This window comes from Aquarana catesbeiana, linkage group LG01 (genome assembly GCF_042186555.1).
Source record: "Aquarana catesbeiana isolate 2022-GZ linkage group LG01, ASM4218655v1, whole genome shotgun sequence".
In the NCBI taxonomy this organism is placed as follows: Eukaryota; Metazoa; Chordata; class Amphibia; order Anura; family Ranidae; genus Aquarana; species Aquarana catesbeiana.
The window spans coordinates 663150617-663168388 of record NC_133324.1 but is presented as its reverse complement, the minus strand read 5'-3'; the positions used below and the strand labels follow the sequence as shown (position 1 = coordinate 663168388).

At 41.7% G+C, this 17772-nt stretch overlaps 1 protein-coding gene across 1 annotated transcript in view; it reads right to left on the bottom strand.

Annotated features, from left to right (window-relative positions):
* The window catches only part of ARHGEF38 (Rho guanine nucleotide exchange factor 38), a 164115-nt gene that overhangs the window by 57323 nt on the left and 89020 nt on the right, over window positions 1–17772 (bottom strand). The window contains exons 6-8 of the mRNA XM_073601859.1: window positions 15185–15384; window positions 3699–3829; window positions 2851–2955 (exon numbers count right to left, since the gene is read on the bottom strand). Of these exons, the coding sequence (XP_073457960.1) occupies window positions 2851–2955; window positions 3699–3829; window positions 15185–15384 (436 nt within the window). The remainder of the gene's footprint in view (window positions 1–2850; window positions 2956–3698; window positions 3830–15184; window positions 15385–17772) is intronic.

Below are 17772 nucleotides of genomic sequence, written 5' to 3'. Positions count from 1 at the left end.
GGGCAATGTGGATGTAGTTGCGGGGGAGAAAAAAGGGAGATTTTTATGGATTGGCAGAGATAGTAGATTAAAAGGAAAGTATTGTTAGCAGGGTGGAATAGGTTTTGTGGTATATAGGATTTCAAATAGGCAGTTTAGCCAGTGTATAGCTACAGTAACCCTTAGGACCAATCCACACCTGTGGGTAATGGTATGTGGTCAGGATACTGACCTTACCTTATACATATCTCCGCTCAGACTGATAACAACAGCTAAAAATACATTTGCTGTGTGTTGGGATATGGTGTTTTCTCCCTATAGTGAATGCAGTTGTATACAATGCCTTGAAAAAGTATTCATACCCCTTGAAATTTTCCACATTTTGTCATGTTACAACCAAAAACGTAAATGTATTTCTTCGGGATTTTATATGATAGAACAACACAAAGTTACATATAATTGTGAAGTGGAAGGAAAATGATAAATGGTTTTCAAATTTTTTTACAAATAAATATCTGAAAAGTGTGGCATGCATTTGTATTCAGCCCCCATTTACTCTGATACCCCTAACTAAAATCTAGTGGAACCAATTGCCTTCAGAAGTAAATATTACTAAATATTACTAAATACTAAATATTACTAAATATTAATATTACACACAGGTGGACACTAATTGGTAAATATTGTCCACCTGTGTGTAATTTAATCTCAGTATAAATACAGCTGTTCTGTGAAACCCTCAGAGGTTTGTTAGAGAACCTTAGTGAACAAACAGCATCATGAAGGCCAAGGAACACACCAGACAGGTCAGAATAAAGTTGTGGAGAAGTTTAATTTAGGGTTAGGTTATAAAAAAAATATCCCAAGCTTTGAACATAGCATAGCATAGCAAAACGCTATGTGTGGCTGAAAACTAACACTGCACATCACCCTGAACACACCATCCCCACCATGAAACATGGTGGTGGCAGCATCGTGTTGAGGGGATGCTTTTCTTCAGCAGGGACAGGGGAGCTGGTCAGAGTTGATGGGAAGATGGATGGAGCCAAATACAGGGCAATCTTAGAAGAAAACCTGTTATGCTGCGTACACACGAGCGGACTTGCCAACGGGCTAAACTCTGTCGGCATTTCCGACGGAAAGATTTAGAACATGTTCTATATCTGAGTCCGTCGGAAATACCGACACAAAAAGTCCGATGGGGCATACTCACGGTTGGAATGCTCGACCAGAAGCTCCCATCGGACTTTTTCTGTCGGGAAGTCCGACCGTGTGTACGCGGCATTAGAGTCTGCAAAAGACTTGAGACTGGGGCGGAGGTTCACCTTCCAACAGGACAACAACCCTAAATATACAGCCAGAGCTACAGTGGAATGGTTTAGATCAAAGCATATTCATGTGTTAGAATGTCCCAGTCAAAGTCCAGACCTAAATCAAATTGAGAATTTGTGTCAAGAGCTGAAAATTTGAAAATTGTTGTTCACAGACGCTCTCCATCCAATCTAACAGAGCTTGAGCTATTTTGCAAAGAAGAATGGGCAAACATTTCACTCTTTAGACGTGCAAAGCTGGTAGAGACATACCAAAAAGACTTGCAGCTGTAATTGCAATGAAAGGTGGTTCTACAAAGTATTACATAGTTACATAGTAGGCGAGGTTGAAAAAAGACACAAGTCTATCAAGTCCAACCTATGTGTGTGATTATATATGTCATTATTACATTGTATATCCCTGCATGTTGTGGTTGTTCAGGTGCTTATCTAATAGTTTTCACCCAAAAAATAATTACTTGGTTTTTGGTTGAACCCTTGCAGTTCATCCTTCAAGTGTATATTATCTCATTATCAGGCATATTCAGTAACATGATGTAAAATCACAATAACAGGATATGAGCCCTGTTTAACAGCTTACACAGGACTGTCCCATCCCCAAAGTGCCTCCTCGCAACCAAATATGTGCACTGTAGCATAGTGTGGTCTGGTGTGAATGGGTCCTAATTATGCCCCAGTTATTACTAACAAGAACACGGTAGTATCCAACATACAATATATCCTTGTATCACCTTTTGCATGGTTGCTCTTGCATTTGCATGTTTGACTAGGCATTTGGGGAGCTGGTTTGTGTTTTTTTCTGTGGTTTGCAAAACCTTTTTACACATTTATATTTGTACTTGAACTATACGGTAAGAGCTACAAAAAATAATTGCAACTGCAGAAAATTTGTGCAATCTATATCTATAGAAAACACACTCTTAATAAAAAAAAATATGTACTTTGTGTGGGTATTTAACAATGCATCTGTAATCTATACTTTTTTTATTGCATATACTATCTTTATTATTTTAAAATAAATAATTACATATGGTGCAGTGTGAATTGAAAATGTATATTCCAGTAAATTATATAATTCTATAATAAGACTACAGAAACATAGGCAAAACTTTTTATTTTGGATATGGTATGGAAGGGTCATAACTCCTATTAGTTTATTATTAGTTTATTATTTGTCATCAGTGTCCCTTTGGGGAGATTTCATTTCACTTCCTGTCCTATACCAAAAACAGGAAGTGAGAGGAAATCCCTGCAAATTAAGGGAATCTCTTGGGGAGCTCCAGGTCAGCATAACTGGTGTCCTATTGGAAGATTTCCCCTTTCTGGGGACAACCCAAAATTTGGGATTTCTTTTTACTTTCACTTTCAGTGATAATGGTAAACAGGACAAATAGAGAGGGTGCATCTTGCTAACGGGGGTGCAGACAGCAATAAAAAGGAGTTCTAGTCTATCTCCTCTCTGTCCAAAACTTAAAAAAAAAAGTTTTAACCTTAGTTGTATTTTAATGCATAGGAAAACAGTCATCACATAAGAACTCACTTGCATATGCTGTAGGGTGCAAGAAATGTTCTTCACACACAATCTAACCGTCTTCTCCAAATTTCTGAATACTTTTTCTTCCTTGTTAAATATTTGGTCTTTCACCTACAATGTATTCCAAAATACAAGGGTGTTAATCATATTTGAATACTATTGCGGTATGCTGGCTGGCATAATTTATGGTGTGTAGACAGTCATCCCTATGGAGCCAGGACCCTGGGTAGTATTTGTGGGTATGTCTTATAGGTGAAGTTTAATAGGTGAAGTCCTGTTCCTGTGATACTGTAGGTGAAATTTTGTCTCACATTCTAGTCTGTAGGAATGGTGTAAATGAGAATTCCACCTCATGTGCTGTCATTTTACATTTTACTTGCTATTACAGCACCTGAGGAAACGGTGGATACATTGCCCATAGCAGCAAAAATGATTAGACTTGAGCTTATTATTTTGGCAAAAGGAGGAATTTAACCAGTGCCTCAGTTAGTACAATGGCATGGAACCATCTTGGGTAAAACCCAGGATTTAAGGGGGTTTCCAGTTAATTTAAAAATGTAATTCCTTTAAAACTGTCCAGGATGCAACATCGCCAAATTGGCTCTCTATATTTTACCTACTGGACCACTCAAGGACGTGTACTGAAAGCACTGCCCATCTCAGATCTTAATATGTAGGAAGCACGTGGGCATTTGAAGGCCATGCACACGTCTACTATTCACAGTTAAAATCCAGGAAACACAGTTAATGTAAGACAGTGTAAAATCAAGAAATGTATATTTGGTAGTTTGCAGTCCACTGGTTCAACTAGTGTCAAATGTAATACACAGAATCTCCCAGATAGCTCAGCTTACCTGTTCCCCTCCAGTCAGTATCTTCAAGTGGCTGGTCACTCTCTTGGATTTCTTGGTAATTGAGTGAATACTGAGCTTGGAAAGTTTGTCTTTAAGTGATTCCTCTTCATCTACCCTCCTGTACTTCAGCACTGGAAGTATATCAAAAGGCATCAAATATTACCAGGCTGATGTTAAAGGGCAAACCCTTCCTGTAATGTTATATTGACATCCCTGTCAAAAAATATGACCCAGGAAACACAGATGATGATTAATCAATTGGTAATCAAAGACCGTCAGCTGAGGGACCAGTTAGGGGCTGGAAACTTTGAGAGGGAGCTAGAGAACCAGGAATTAAAAATATATCTTTTGTGAAACTATGATGTGTATCCTAACTCTAGAGAATAAGTTATAAAGAACTGTCCTTGAAAAACATTACAAAACAATGATCTCCCACATTTTACAGCTTGTTAAATACATTCCGCTACGGCAAATGATTTAAAAATATAAAAAATATAATAAGTTATAAAAAAAAACTCTCAGTGATATCTGGATGAGAAATTATATTAAATCTAATAAAAAGGTACATTTGTCAGCCCTTCTTGGTTTTACACATAAAGCATCAGCATCTCATAATAGACAAGTCAACAGCCTTATGTTCTTCCCAATCTACCGGCTGCAGGTTACCATTGATATACTTTACACCAATAACCAATTGTATTTAGGTGTTTTACTCAGCATCTGCTAACAGGCTTATGTGCCTCTGAGCTACTGGTTGAAGGTGACAATTGGTATAACTCTACATCTGTAATTAATGGTATTTGGGGGTGAATGTCAGTGGTTTACATATAGGAGTTAAAGGAAGAAATAAGAGTTGTGCGCTTATTCAATAACGTGCCATGAATTAATTAAAAAAAAAAAAAAAGAACATAATAAGTATCCAAAAACATACAAATAAATAAATGTGAATAAAAGTCCAACTAAAGCCCAATGGTAGGAGTCAGTTCATATAGAGATAAGAATATCATAGGAGTAACTTGATAGAAGAAAAAACAGACAACACATCAATCCAAACATCAACTGTTATATTTATGAATTGGCCGCTCACATTCAAGAATGACCCAAAGGTCAAACAAGGATAGTCAGATAAAAAATCCTGCTGATGGATCTGTAGAGACATCCAGGTCCCAAGCGAAGACGAAGAACTACGTTCAGATCTTGGTATCAAAACATCTTAGGAAACTCCATATGTAGAGGAAACAGCTTGCTCCAAGAAGTGGCACTTTTTGTATAAATGGCACTCAAGGGAAACAAAGAACAGCCATAGTGCAATATTGCCAAATAAAAAGTAAATTTATTTAGTAAAAGAGGCTGCTTACATCAAGTAAGAATAAAAATTGCAGTAACAAACAATGGAAGTAGTGACGCACTTGCCTCCTCGCTGCAGTTCTGTAAAACGCCACTGGAAATGATCACAAGGCTCCACCCTATGCGTTGCATCACTGGTCACCTGACTTCCTCAGTGACTTTCTATTTGTCAATATTGCACTATAGCTGTTCTTTGTTTCCTTTGAGCGCCATTTATACAAGAAGTACCATTTCTTGGAGCGAGCTGTTTCCTCTACATATGGAGTTTCCTAAGATGTTTTGATACCAAGATCTGGACATAGTTCTTCGTCTTCGCTTGGGACCTGGATGTCTCTACAGATCCATCAGCAGGATTTCTTATCTGACTATCTGATGAGCCTTGTTTCACCTTTGGGTCATTCTTGGAGGTGAGCAGCCAATTCATAAATATAACAGTCGATGTTTGGATTGATGTGTTGTCTGTTTTTTCTTCTATCAAGTTACTCCCATGAGATTCTTATCTCTATATGAACTGACTATATGAACTGGCTTTAGTTGGACATTTATTCACATTTATTTATTTGCATGTTTTTGGATACTTATCATGTTCATTTTTGAAGTATATTAATTCATGGCACGTTATTGAATAAGCGCACCACTCTTATTTCCTTTTTATTTGATTATGTAGTTTTTTGGGTAAACTACCAAGTGGTTGCAGCCAATTCACGGTCATTATACATTTATTATATATTTTTTCCTTTCCTGAGTTTATTTTGACTATATTCATCATAGGTTGATGGTTTATACTTTTTAAAAAACAAAATTACACACAATAGCGCGCAAGTTTATTCTTTTATAATATACATAGGAGTTGATTTATTATTTAGGTGTTTATTCATGCCTATTCATGGCCATGTGATGGTAGAGGTTTTTTTGAGGTTTTCTATGCAGCTTCGTTTACAACACATCTTTGTATTGTAATGAGACTCTATTACATTATGTGTAATTTCCATGAGTGACACCTCTCTCTCTTTCAGTGATGCCACTGCTTTCTAATGAACTGTTCTAATTTTGACTTTCTAATAACCACAGTTCTGTGAATAGATGCTTTTTGTTAAGTATAAGCATTGCTTTCTACTGCATGTGAAAATTAGTCTCACCTCATGTTTGGTGATGTATTTTATATAGGAGATTGAAATTAAGGTTTTATTAGATTTTGTGCACTGTCCCTACTTCCCTCCTTTGCAAAATATCATTTTCTCTGGCACTACAGGTGCTCCTCAAAAACATATATAACCTAAAGTGAAACTTTACCCATAACAACTTGATAAAAAAGTATGTTCTTTAGCAAGAAACAAACATTCTGCATTATTAATTACTGTATGTTACCAAAATGAATGTGTGCTGTAAATTGCCTCCGGCATTGCCCCTGTTTCTTTTTGCCGAAGGCTGCCATTTTGCTGAAGCCCAGAGCCCCTGAATAACTGTAAATCTTCAGGCTGTCAGCAGAACGGCTTCTACAAATTTGGCACAGTGCCAAAAAATAGAGCGCAACTGAGCATGTGCAGAGCAGGGTAAGACAGTGTATTACTGGATTTTAACCACCTCAATACTGGGCACTTTCACCCCCTTCCTGCCCAAGCCATTTTTCAGTTTTCAGCGCTGTCGCACTTTGAATGACAATTGCGCGGTCATGCTACACTGCACCCTAATGAAATTTTTATCATTTTTTTCCCACAAATAGAGCTTTCTTTTGGTGGTATTTGATCACCTCTGCGGTTTTTATTTATTGCGCTATAAACAAAAGAAGAGGGACAATTTTGAAAAAACACAATATTTTTTACTATTTGCTATAATAAATATCCAATTTTTTTTTTTTTTTTAACAAATTTTTTCCTCAGTTTAGGCCGATACGTATTCTTCTACATATTTTTGGTAAAAAAAAATTGCGATAAGCGTATATTGATTGGTTTGCGCAAAAGTTATAGCGTCTACAAAATAGGGGATAGATTTATAGCATTTTTATTTATTTATTTATTTTTTACTAGTAATGGCGGCGATCTGCGATTTTTATTGTGACTGCGATATTGCGGCAGACATATCGGACACTTTTGACACATTTTTGGGACCATTCACATTTATACAGCGATCCGTGCTATAAAATTGCATTGATTACTGTGTAAATGTGACTGGCAGGGAAGGGGTTAACCACTAGGGGGTGATCGAGGGGTTAATGTATGACCTAGGGAGGTGATTCTAACTGTGGGGGGAGGGGACTGACTGGGGGAGGTGACCGATCGGTGTCCCTATGTACAAGGGACACACCATCGGTCTCCTCTCCTCTCTGACAGGACGTGGATCTGTGTTTACATGCACAGATCCACGGTCCTGCTCTGTTACCCGGCAATCGCGGGTGCCCGGCGGACATCGCGGCCGCCGGGCACGCGCACCGGGTCCCGAGCGACGCAGCGCCCCCTAGTGGCTCGGGAGGGCGATCACGTCATATGACGTCCGCCCAGAATAAGAGAAGCCTCGTCCCGCCGTCATATGACGGTGGGCGGTGGCTTAGTGGTTAAACAGTATAGGCACTTATTTTTCATTTTTTTTTTTTTTTACATACAGTGCCTTGAAAAGGCATTCATATCCCTTGAAATTTTCCACATTTTGTCATGTTACAACCAAAAACATAAATGTATTTTATTGGAAGTTTATGTGATAGACCAACACAAAGTGGCACATAATTGTGAAGTGGAAGGAAAATGATAAATGGTTTTCAAATTTCTTTACAAATAAATATGTGAAAAGTGTGGCGTGGATTTGTAATCAGCCCCCCTGAGTCAATACTTTGTAGAACCACCTTTCACTGCAATTACAGCTGCAAGTCTTTTGGGTATATCTCTACCAGCTTTGCACATCTAGAGAGTGACATTTTTGCCCATTCTTCTTTACAAAATAGCTCAAGCTCTACAGATTCTCAATTCGATTTAGGTCTGGACTTTGACTTGGCCATTCTAAAACATGAATATGCTTTGATCTAAACCATTCCATTGTAGCTCTGGCTGTACGTTTAGGGTCATTGTTCTGCTAGAAGATGAACGTCCGCCCCAGTTTCAAGTATTTTGCAGATTCTAACAGGTTTTCTTTTAAGATTGCCCTTTATTTGTCTCCATCCATCTTCCCATTACATTAACTCTGACCAGCTTCCCTGTACCTTCCTTGTACCTGCTGAATAAAAGCATTCCCACAACATGATGCCACCGCCACCATGTTTCACAGTGGGGATTGTGTGTTTAGGGTGATGTGCAGTGTTAGTTTTCCATCACACATAGCATTTTGCTTTTAAGCCAAAAAGTTAATTTGACCAGAGCACCTTCTGCCAAATGTATGCTGTGTCCCCCACATGGCTTCTCGCAAACTGCATAGCTTTCTTTCAACAATGGCTTTCTTCTTGCCATGCTTCCATAAAGGACAGAGTTGTGGAGCACATAATAGTTGTCCTGTGGACAGAACCTCCTACCTGAGCTGTGGATCTCTGCAGCTCCTTCAGAGTTACCATGGGCCTCTTGACTGCTTCTCTGATTAATGTTCTCCTTGCCCGGCCTGTTAGTTAGGTGGACGGCCATGTCTTGGTAGGATTGCAGTTGTGCCATACTCTTTCCACTTTCAGATGATGAATTGAACAGTGCTCTGTGAGATTTTAAAAGCTTGGGATATTTTAACCTAATCCTGCTTTAAACTTCTCCACAACTTTATCCTTGACCTGTCAGGTGTGTTCCTTGGCCTTCACGATGCTGTTTGTTTACTAACAAACCTCTGAGGGCTTCACAGATAGAATACAAATGCATACCACACTTTTCATATATTTATTTGTAAACAATTTATCATTTTCCTTCCACTTCACAATTATATGCCACTTTGTGTTATTCTATCATATAAAATCCTAATAAAATACATTTACATTTTTGGCTGTAACATGACAAAATGTGGAACATTTCAAGGGGTATGAATACTTTTTCAAGACACTGTAGCTATACCTGAAACAGGGGCCAGTATGACGTGATCTAGCAGGACCTAATATTTGTGACTAAAGTTCCACTTTAAATTGATTTAAAAATATGTTTTATCTATTTTGTTTCCTTATCAGTGGCGTCACTAGGGTTGATGTCACCTGGTGTGGTATAACATGGTCCCCCCCCCTTAATAATTTTTTTCCCCCTAATAACACTGCATATATTGGCAACAGTAGTGCCGTTAATAACTATCAAGCAACTAGCAAATTTGATTAACAAAATCATATGAAAATAATAGAACTCAAAGCTTAAGCTGTTAAAGAACTGTTTGTTTTACCGTTAAACTTTACTGAAATAATACATAAATAACACAAAAATAAACAGGAAAAAATATGAAAGCATTTAGTTAACATCTAAATCAAAACTTTGCTTTTCTAGCCTTGACAGCTGCAAAATTGTGAACAACATCATCAAAATCAATACATTTCGCTAGTTCACTTTCAACTGATAATAATGTAAGATCAAAAAGCCTTGCCTGTCCCATCGTTGAACGCAAATAGTTCTTTATCAGTTTCAACTTTGAAAAGCTCCACTCACATGAAGCCACAGACACACAGATTGTCAGAAATAATTTTAGAAATAGTGAAAGAGTTGGAAGAGATTCAATGAAGTCCTATTTAGCTATGAAGGTCAAAACTTGTAAAGCTGACCAATCTTTGACTTTTTCTAGGTTGATCTTTGCTGCTTTCAGATGTCTCCTCAGTCTGGGAATCTCTATTACCAGCTCACTTTCAGATGTTTCTTCATAAAAAGTGGTCAGTTTTGGAATGGCCACCTTTAATTTTTCTTCAGTTTCATATATGAGACGCTTTGCTTGAACAGCCTCAAACATGCCTGCAACTTCCATGATGGCTCTTAATCTGATCTGGGGTTCATAATGGAAGCGATCATTGCACTCAAGCATTGCCCTCTTATTCTCATCTTGTAGACTTATGCATCCAGCATTACATGCCTGCCATCCTCTTCTTAAACCTGACTCTTCTCTCTACTGCAACTCCTTATTATTTACCTTTTAAATGTTCCTGTTTAATTGCTTGGTACACTAGGTGACTTCATACAGAAAAATTCTTAGCAACTCTAGTTTTGTCATCACCTTGTCCAGACTTAAGCCTTTGGTCTGCAGGCACTAAACTTCTTGAAGTACATCACCCCAGAAGTACAGGTAGCACAAAACCATAAAATCACAGACAGCAGGCAGAAGACCTTCTTCTGCTCCTATTGTGTTCAAATTTTTACACGGACCACAAACCTCTTCGATCACAGACACAAACATATCAAATTGTTATTTTACTGGCTTAACTGCAGCATGATGAGCATTCCAGCATGTTGTTGATAATCTTTTCACTGACACTCCAGTATGATATATTAACACATCCCATCGATGGGGGGGCAGCAAAAAAAGAAAACATTGACTGAAGAGTTCCAAAAAATGTCACACAAGAGTGCTGACCACACAAGTTGAAGTGGTTGTAAACCCATTACAACCACTTTAACCTACAGGTAAGCCTAGATTAAGGCTTACCTGTAGGTGCAAGAAATATCTCCCAGACCTAAAAGGTTTAGGAGATATTTGCAGGAATATCGGCACCGATGTCTACGGGCGCAGGCGCATTGAGCGTGCCGTTTCTAACGGCGATCATGCCGTTATTGGCGGCACCAGCGTGCATGTGCGGGAGGGACGTCATGGCGGCTCCGGTCAGTCACAGTTCCGGAGCCGCGATACCCGGAAGTCACTCTGGGATAGATGGCGGCGTCTGAGGAGGTGAACGAGGGCCGATGCCGGGGCTTCGATCTCAGGTAAGTAATTCATAATGAGCTAGTATGCTATGCATACTAACTCGTTATGCCTTTGCCTTGCAGGGTGTATTTTTTTTTTTTTTTTTTTAAGAGGCTTTACTTCCTCTTTAAGTGACTGGTCCACACATCCATTAAAAATAGCTTTCTTGTTCTTGTCCTTAATAATGGATTGTACGCCTCCATGGATTCCAGCCATAGTAGAAGCATTATCATAAACCTGAGCACAACACATCATTATGTCCAGTCTATCGCTCTCCAATTTTTTAAGGATATCCAAACTGAGATCAGCAGCTTTTTTCCCCTTTAAAGGGAAAAATCCTAGAAACACTTCTTTTACTTCAACTTTCCTATTCTTGATGTTCACGTATCTGATCACTTCGGGCATCTGGTCAGTATGTGATATGTCAGGCGTGCTGTCAAACAATAGCATCAGAAGAATCAGCTTCATGAAGTGGAGACTGACAAGCAGGGTCTTTTGATGAACCCTGTCCATCATTCGGTCTTTTCACATATTGAAGCATGGATCCAGCAAGTGTTTTTATCGATTTCATTTTTGCCTCCTTTGCTGGTATCCACTTGGTCTCTTTGACTTATGTACTCCATGTGGCATGATAGAATATTCCTGCAGTAAATATCAACATATTCTGTTCAGATATATATTCTGTGTTTCAGATTAGGCCTGAGAAGACCCAGTGTCATTAACCAGGCTATAGGCCCTATGGCCTGCCTAGTCAATCTCAGCGATTTGATTACAATAAAGTATTATACACTCACCGGCCACTCTATTAGGTACACTTGTTCAATTGCTTGGTAACGCAAATTGGGAATCAGCCAATCACATGGCAGCAACCCAATGCATTTAGGTATCTAGATGTGGTGAAGACGACTTGCTGAAGTTTAAACTGAGCATCAGAATGGGGAAGAAAGGGGATTTACGTGTCTCTGAATGTGACACGGTTGTTGGTGCCAGACGGGCTGGTCTGAGTATTTTTTTAAAACTGTTGATCTGCTGGGATTTTCATGCATAACATCTCTCGGGTTTACACAGAATGGTGGGAAAAAAGAGAAAATATCCAGTGAGCAGCAGTTGTGTGGAGGAAAATGCCTTGGTGATGTCAGAGGAGAATGGGCAGACCTTGAACCTTGAAGCAGATGGGCTACAGCAGCAGAAGACCATACTAGGTGCTACTCCTGTCAGCTAAGAACAGGAAACTGAGACTACAATTGGCACAGGCAAAATGGGACAATAAAAGATTGGAGAACTGTTGCCTGGTCTGATAAGTCTCAATTTCATCTGCGACATTCAGATGATAGGGTCAGAATTTGGCGCATGACTCTATCCTGCCTTGTATCACCAGTTCAGGCTGGTGGTGGTGGTGTAATGGTGTGGGGGATATTTTCTTGGCACACTTTGGGCCCCTTAGTACCAGTTGAGCATTGTTTAAACACCACGGACTACCTGAGTATTGTTGCGGACCATGTCCATCCCTTTATGACTACAGTGTACCCATCTTCTGATGTCTACTTCCAGCAGATAATGTACCATGTCACAAAGCCCAAATCATCTCACCACTGGACAATGAGGTCACTGTACTCCAATGGCCTCCATAGTCACCAGATCTCAATCCAATAGAGCACCTTTGGGAGATTCACATCATGACCACATTTCCTATATATACCATAGTCCACAATCTATGGTATATATCAAAAAATTGATCAATCCTGATGTATTGTCGGCCCATTTCATTTCTTGAGACCCAGAAACACCAGGACAGTACAAATACACCCCAAATGACCTTTTTGTAAAGTAGAAAGTCTGAGGTATTTAGTAAGGGTATAATTATATATAACCATTTTAGCGTAATCAATTCCAGTAAGCTGAGTGACAGGCCTAGACACTGCTACTGGAATTGATTACAATAAAATATTATATTTAAGAATTTTTGGCTACACATTCATCACATTATTACAGTACAAAGTGTGCTAATGTTATTCATACCTTTGAGCCCTACAGCCCGTCCAATCAATCCAGTGACTATTCAAACCCAGTGCCTGGCCTACTGTCATTGGGATCGATTCACTAAAATATGACATATAATAAGTAAACTATAATAAATTATGGCTAATTATTAAAGTGCACAGAATTTTTTCACACCTCCTTCTTTTTGGATGGTCACATTACACAGTGAATGTATGGGGAAAAGAATGTCTGCACTGTGTAATTTATTCATGTGTGATGAATGTGTAGCTATAATTTGGTATTTATAATATTTTACTGTACTCAATCCCAGTGGCAGTTACTTAATACACAAATTAGGTTGCACTAGGGTTACCTAAAATTCAAATTAGTAAAGCTGCTGACACAATATTGCTGGAAAACAATATAAGATATAACACTTAAGGTAAACAGTGCAGCACTAAAGAAAGGGAGCCTAGTAAAGACCGCTTTGTGATTTTTACCTATGGGTAAGCCTATAATAAAGCTTACCTGTAGGTAAGATGAACATCTCCTAAGCAGGCACCGTTTAGGAGATATTCACACTAGATGCATCCAGCGACGTCACTGGCGCATGCACTCTGAAGGTCCGGCATACCAGGCTGGACCTTCAGAGTACCATGCTGTAACCGGGGCTCCAACACAATGAGTGACATCATCCGCCCATACTTTTCATTATCTGCTGTCCCCAGGGACAAATCTGATCCAGAGATCCCACTGTATGGTGATCTCTGGATTGGATCTGTCCCTGGGGACAGCAAATAATGGCATCATTGGCATTGATGGCATTGATGATTTGGATTTTGGAACTGACCTGCTGACAACAAGGCGTGTTGCTTGCTGGACCAGATCTGATGGCCGCAGGGAAGATGGCAAGATGCTGTAATCTTCTGAAAACAAGGCGTGTTGCTTGCTGGCCCGTGGTAGACGGTATGTGATGGCCGCAAGGAAAATGCCAAGATGCTGCTGTGACCTTCTGCTTGCTGGATGGATCTGATGTGGGTGTGGGTCAGTATCTGTCTACACCTGTGCTGTGGTCTGTGGACACCCCCCCAATCAGACCAGCTTAGGGCGGCTCAGCTCAGCTACTATACCTGGTGACTGTGAACACAGCACCCCCCCCTCATCAGACCAGCTCAGGGTGGGTGGGTATCTCACTCAGCTACTATGCCTGCCTAAAACTAATATAATATAACTGTGTCCGGGGGGGGGGGGGTGCTGCTGGACACAGGAGGTATAGGTATAGTAGCTGAGTGAACTGCCCACCCTGAAATGGTCTGGTGGGGGGTGCGGCTTAACACAGCTATATTATAATATATATATAATAATATATAAATATAATATATAGCTGTGTCTAGCAGACCACCTCCCACAACCCCCTTCGTTATCAGACTAGCACAGCACAGGGCGCCAGGCCTATACACTAAGTCCTCCCACACAAGCTCTCAGGTGGCGTGCCGGGGCACCATGGCAATCCCCCCACCTATCACACCTCACCTTAGGCTGGGGCTCGGTGCCGGCGGTGGACACCCCCTCAACGCAAGCTGTCGCCCTCTCGCCCACCTGTTACAGTCAGCACTGGCTCAGGGCCAGGACAGGTAAACTGTAGTGTTGTACACACCCGTCCTGGACGGCAGCTGGAGAGGAGGGGACAGTGTGCAGCCACACCGCCTGGGCGGAGATAGTGACATTACGTCTGTGAGATGTGAAAGACTCAGCAGGGAAGTAGGAGGAGGAGGAAGAAGGACACACACCAGGCGCAGCCGCTGCGCTGGAGGTGTTCCGGCGGGATCAGCTGCAAAAAAAAATCCAGGGCTTTCTTCACCCTCGGGAGAGTCAGAATGGAGTTACCCCCCGCACCCCCCTAGTGACGCCACTGTTCCTTATGTCTACATAGACAGGTTAAAGTATCCCTGTAACTGGAAATGGTCAAATGTTTTAGGTTGCATTTGAGGTCTGTCTACAACTGTCTACTTCCATTTACAATTGACTGTGAAATACTTTGCATATATTATATTTGACCAATCTATAGTCTATCATTACTAACCATTAAAAAACAAAATATTCCTCAACACGCATAACATATACTTTAAAAACATTTAGAGGCAATAGTCCTACAAAGTTTCCTATTTCATTGTCTGCCGTTTGTTTTAAATATAATAGATAATACATGAATAAATTCTACAAGGTCAACAGGTTATAGCTGTATTGCAATGATACATTTTATTTTAATGTATTTTGTCTAATGAGACTGTTTCAGCATATTGTTTATTCCAGTGTGGGATGTTTTACTGTACCTAAATCTTTCCTCCTCTTCAGCTCATTTATGTTGCCATTAACGTCTTTGATAGCTGTAAATGCATCCTGTAGTGTCTTGAAGTCTGGATGACACTGGGGAGTGGAGTTCAGCAGCTCACATAGCAACAAGGGATATTTCATCACTCGCTGGATAGGTTTAATCATCAGGGACCCCATGTCCAGCAGATTCGGTTTACCCCTAATTGGCCAGAATGAAGATATGACTTACACACGCTACACAGAGCTTGGTTTAAAATTAAAATGATAGACACCAAACAAGAGACACGTCTATTATTTTTTTACTGTCTTTGCATTGCTGAACATCTGTTCATGATAAAGAACTGTAGAAAAATGTCAACAGCAGACTTTTAAATAGTTTATAATGGTAAAAATGTATAGATAGCTTAGACAAATGGTTCTATGTATTGCATAGTGTAAAGGGCTATATAAAAAAACAGACATTGTATAAAAACTGGAGATGTATAAATAAGTGTAGCCCATCATGAATATTGTTTCAATAGCTGGGAGGCATGTCAAAATAGAAATTCACCCTAAAATTAAAATCTCTACATCTACTGGCACCCACAATCTAAGACTAACCTATCTAGCCCTGTAAAGAAGAAATCGCTATACATACCTTTTCTGAAGTCACTCTCAGGCCCGGATTTACTCCCTTTGCCGCCCCAAGGCCGGGCCCTTCAATGCGGCCCCCCCCACACCACCAGAAAGAGCCCCCAGACATAATACGGTCAAAGACTGCAGACATGATACAAGAGATGGTCAGAGACTGCAATCATACTACAGGAGATGGTCAGAGACTGCAGACATGATACAGGAGATGGTCAGAGACTGCAGTTCCTATGGACATTAGTAGATAATGGCCGATCGGCCCTCTCACCTGACCCAGCGATACAGCAATGCTTCCCCTGATCAGGAGTCAGCTCACTCTGAATTGCCCATGGCGACTCCGTTGGGTAGCACCCAGATCTGTATTCCTGCAATGACTCCATTCCTTTCTCCACCAGGGATGGCGCCAGGCTGTGTGGCTTTCCCTCTGGTGGCGCAGGGCAGCTGGGTTCTCTCTCTGATGGTGTTCCCTCAGCACTGCCCTCTCCCTCTGGAGCCCTGGGTGTACTTTCCTGGGTGTAGACCCCCCCAGGACAAACTACCCCCTTCCATTAGTACAGACCCCCCCAGGACAAACCCCCCACCATTAGTACAGACCCCCCCAGGACAAACCCCCCCCTCTCTTCATTAGTACAGACCCCCCCAGGACAAACCCCCCCTCCCTTAGTACAGACCCCCCAGGACAAACCCACCCCCCTCCCTTAGTACAGACCCCCCCAGGACAAACCCACCTCCCTTCATTACTACAGACCCCCCCAGGACAAACCCACCTCCCTTCATTAGTACAGACCCCCCAGGACAAACGCCCCTCTATTAGTACAACCCCCCCAGGACAACCCCCCTCCATTAGCACAAACCCCCCCAGGTCTACCCCCCTCCATTAGTACAAACCCCCCCTAGGAAAACCCCCTCTCCATTAGTACAACCCCCCCCAGGTCAACCCCCACCCCCTCCATTAGCACAGACCCCCCAAGGACAAACCGCCCCCCCTTCATTAGTACAGACCCCCCAAGACAAAACCCCCCCTTCATTAGTACAAACCCCCAGGACAAACCCCCCCCTTCATTAGTACAAACCCCCCAGGACAAAACCCCCCCTTCATTAGTACAAACCCCCCAGGACAAAACCCCCCCTTCATTAGTACAAACCCCCCAGGACAAACCCCCCCTTCACTAGTACAGACATCCCAGGACAACCCCCCTCCATTAGTACAAACCCCCCCATGTCTACCCCCCTCCATTAGTACAAACCCCCCCAGGACAAACCCCCTCAATTAGTACAACCCCCCCCAGGAAAACCCCCTCTCCATTAGTACAACCCCCCCAGGTCAACCCCCACCCCCTCCATTAGCACAGACCCCCCCCAAGGACAAACCGCCCCTCCCTTCATTAGTACAAACCCCCCAGGACAAACCCCCCCTTCACTAGTACAGACATCCCAGGACAACCCCCCCTTCATTAGTACAGACCCCTACCAGAACAAACCCCCCCTTCACTAGTACAGACATCCCAGGACAACCCCCCCTCCATTAGTACAACCCCCCCAGGACAAACCCCCCCTTCACTAGTACAGACATCCCAGGACAACCCCCCCCCCTCCATTAGTACAACCCCCCCAGGACAAACCCCCCCTTCACTAGTACAGACATCCCAGGACAACCCCACCCCTCCATTAGTACAACCCCCCCAGGACAAACCCCCCTTCATTGGTACAGACATCCCAGGACAACCCCCCCTCCATTAGTACAACCCCCCAGGACAAACCCCCCCTTCACTAGTACAGACATCCCAGGACAACCCCCCCCCCTCCATTAGTACAACCCCCCCAGGACAAACCCCCCTTCACTAGTACAGACATCCCAGGACAACGCCCCCCCCTCCATTAGTACAACCCCCCCAGGACAACCTCCCCTCCAAGTGTGTACAATAGATAGAACAGATGGAGACAGGCACAGGCTTGG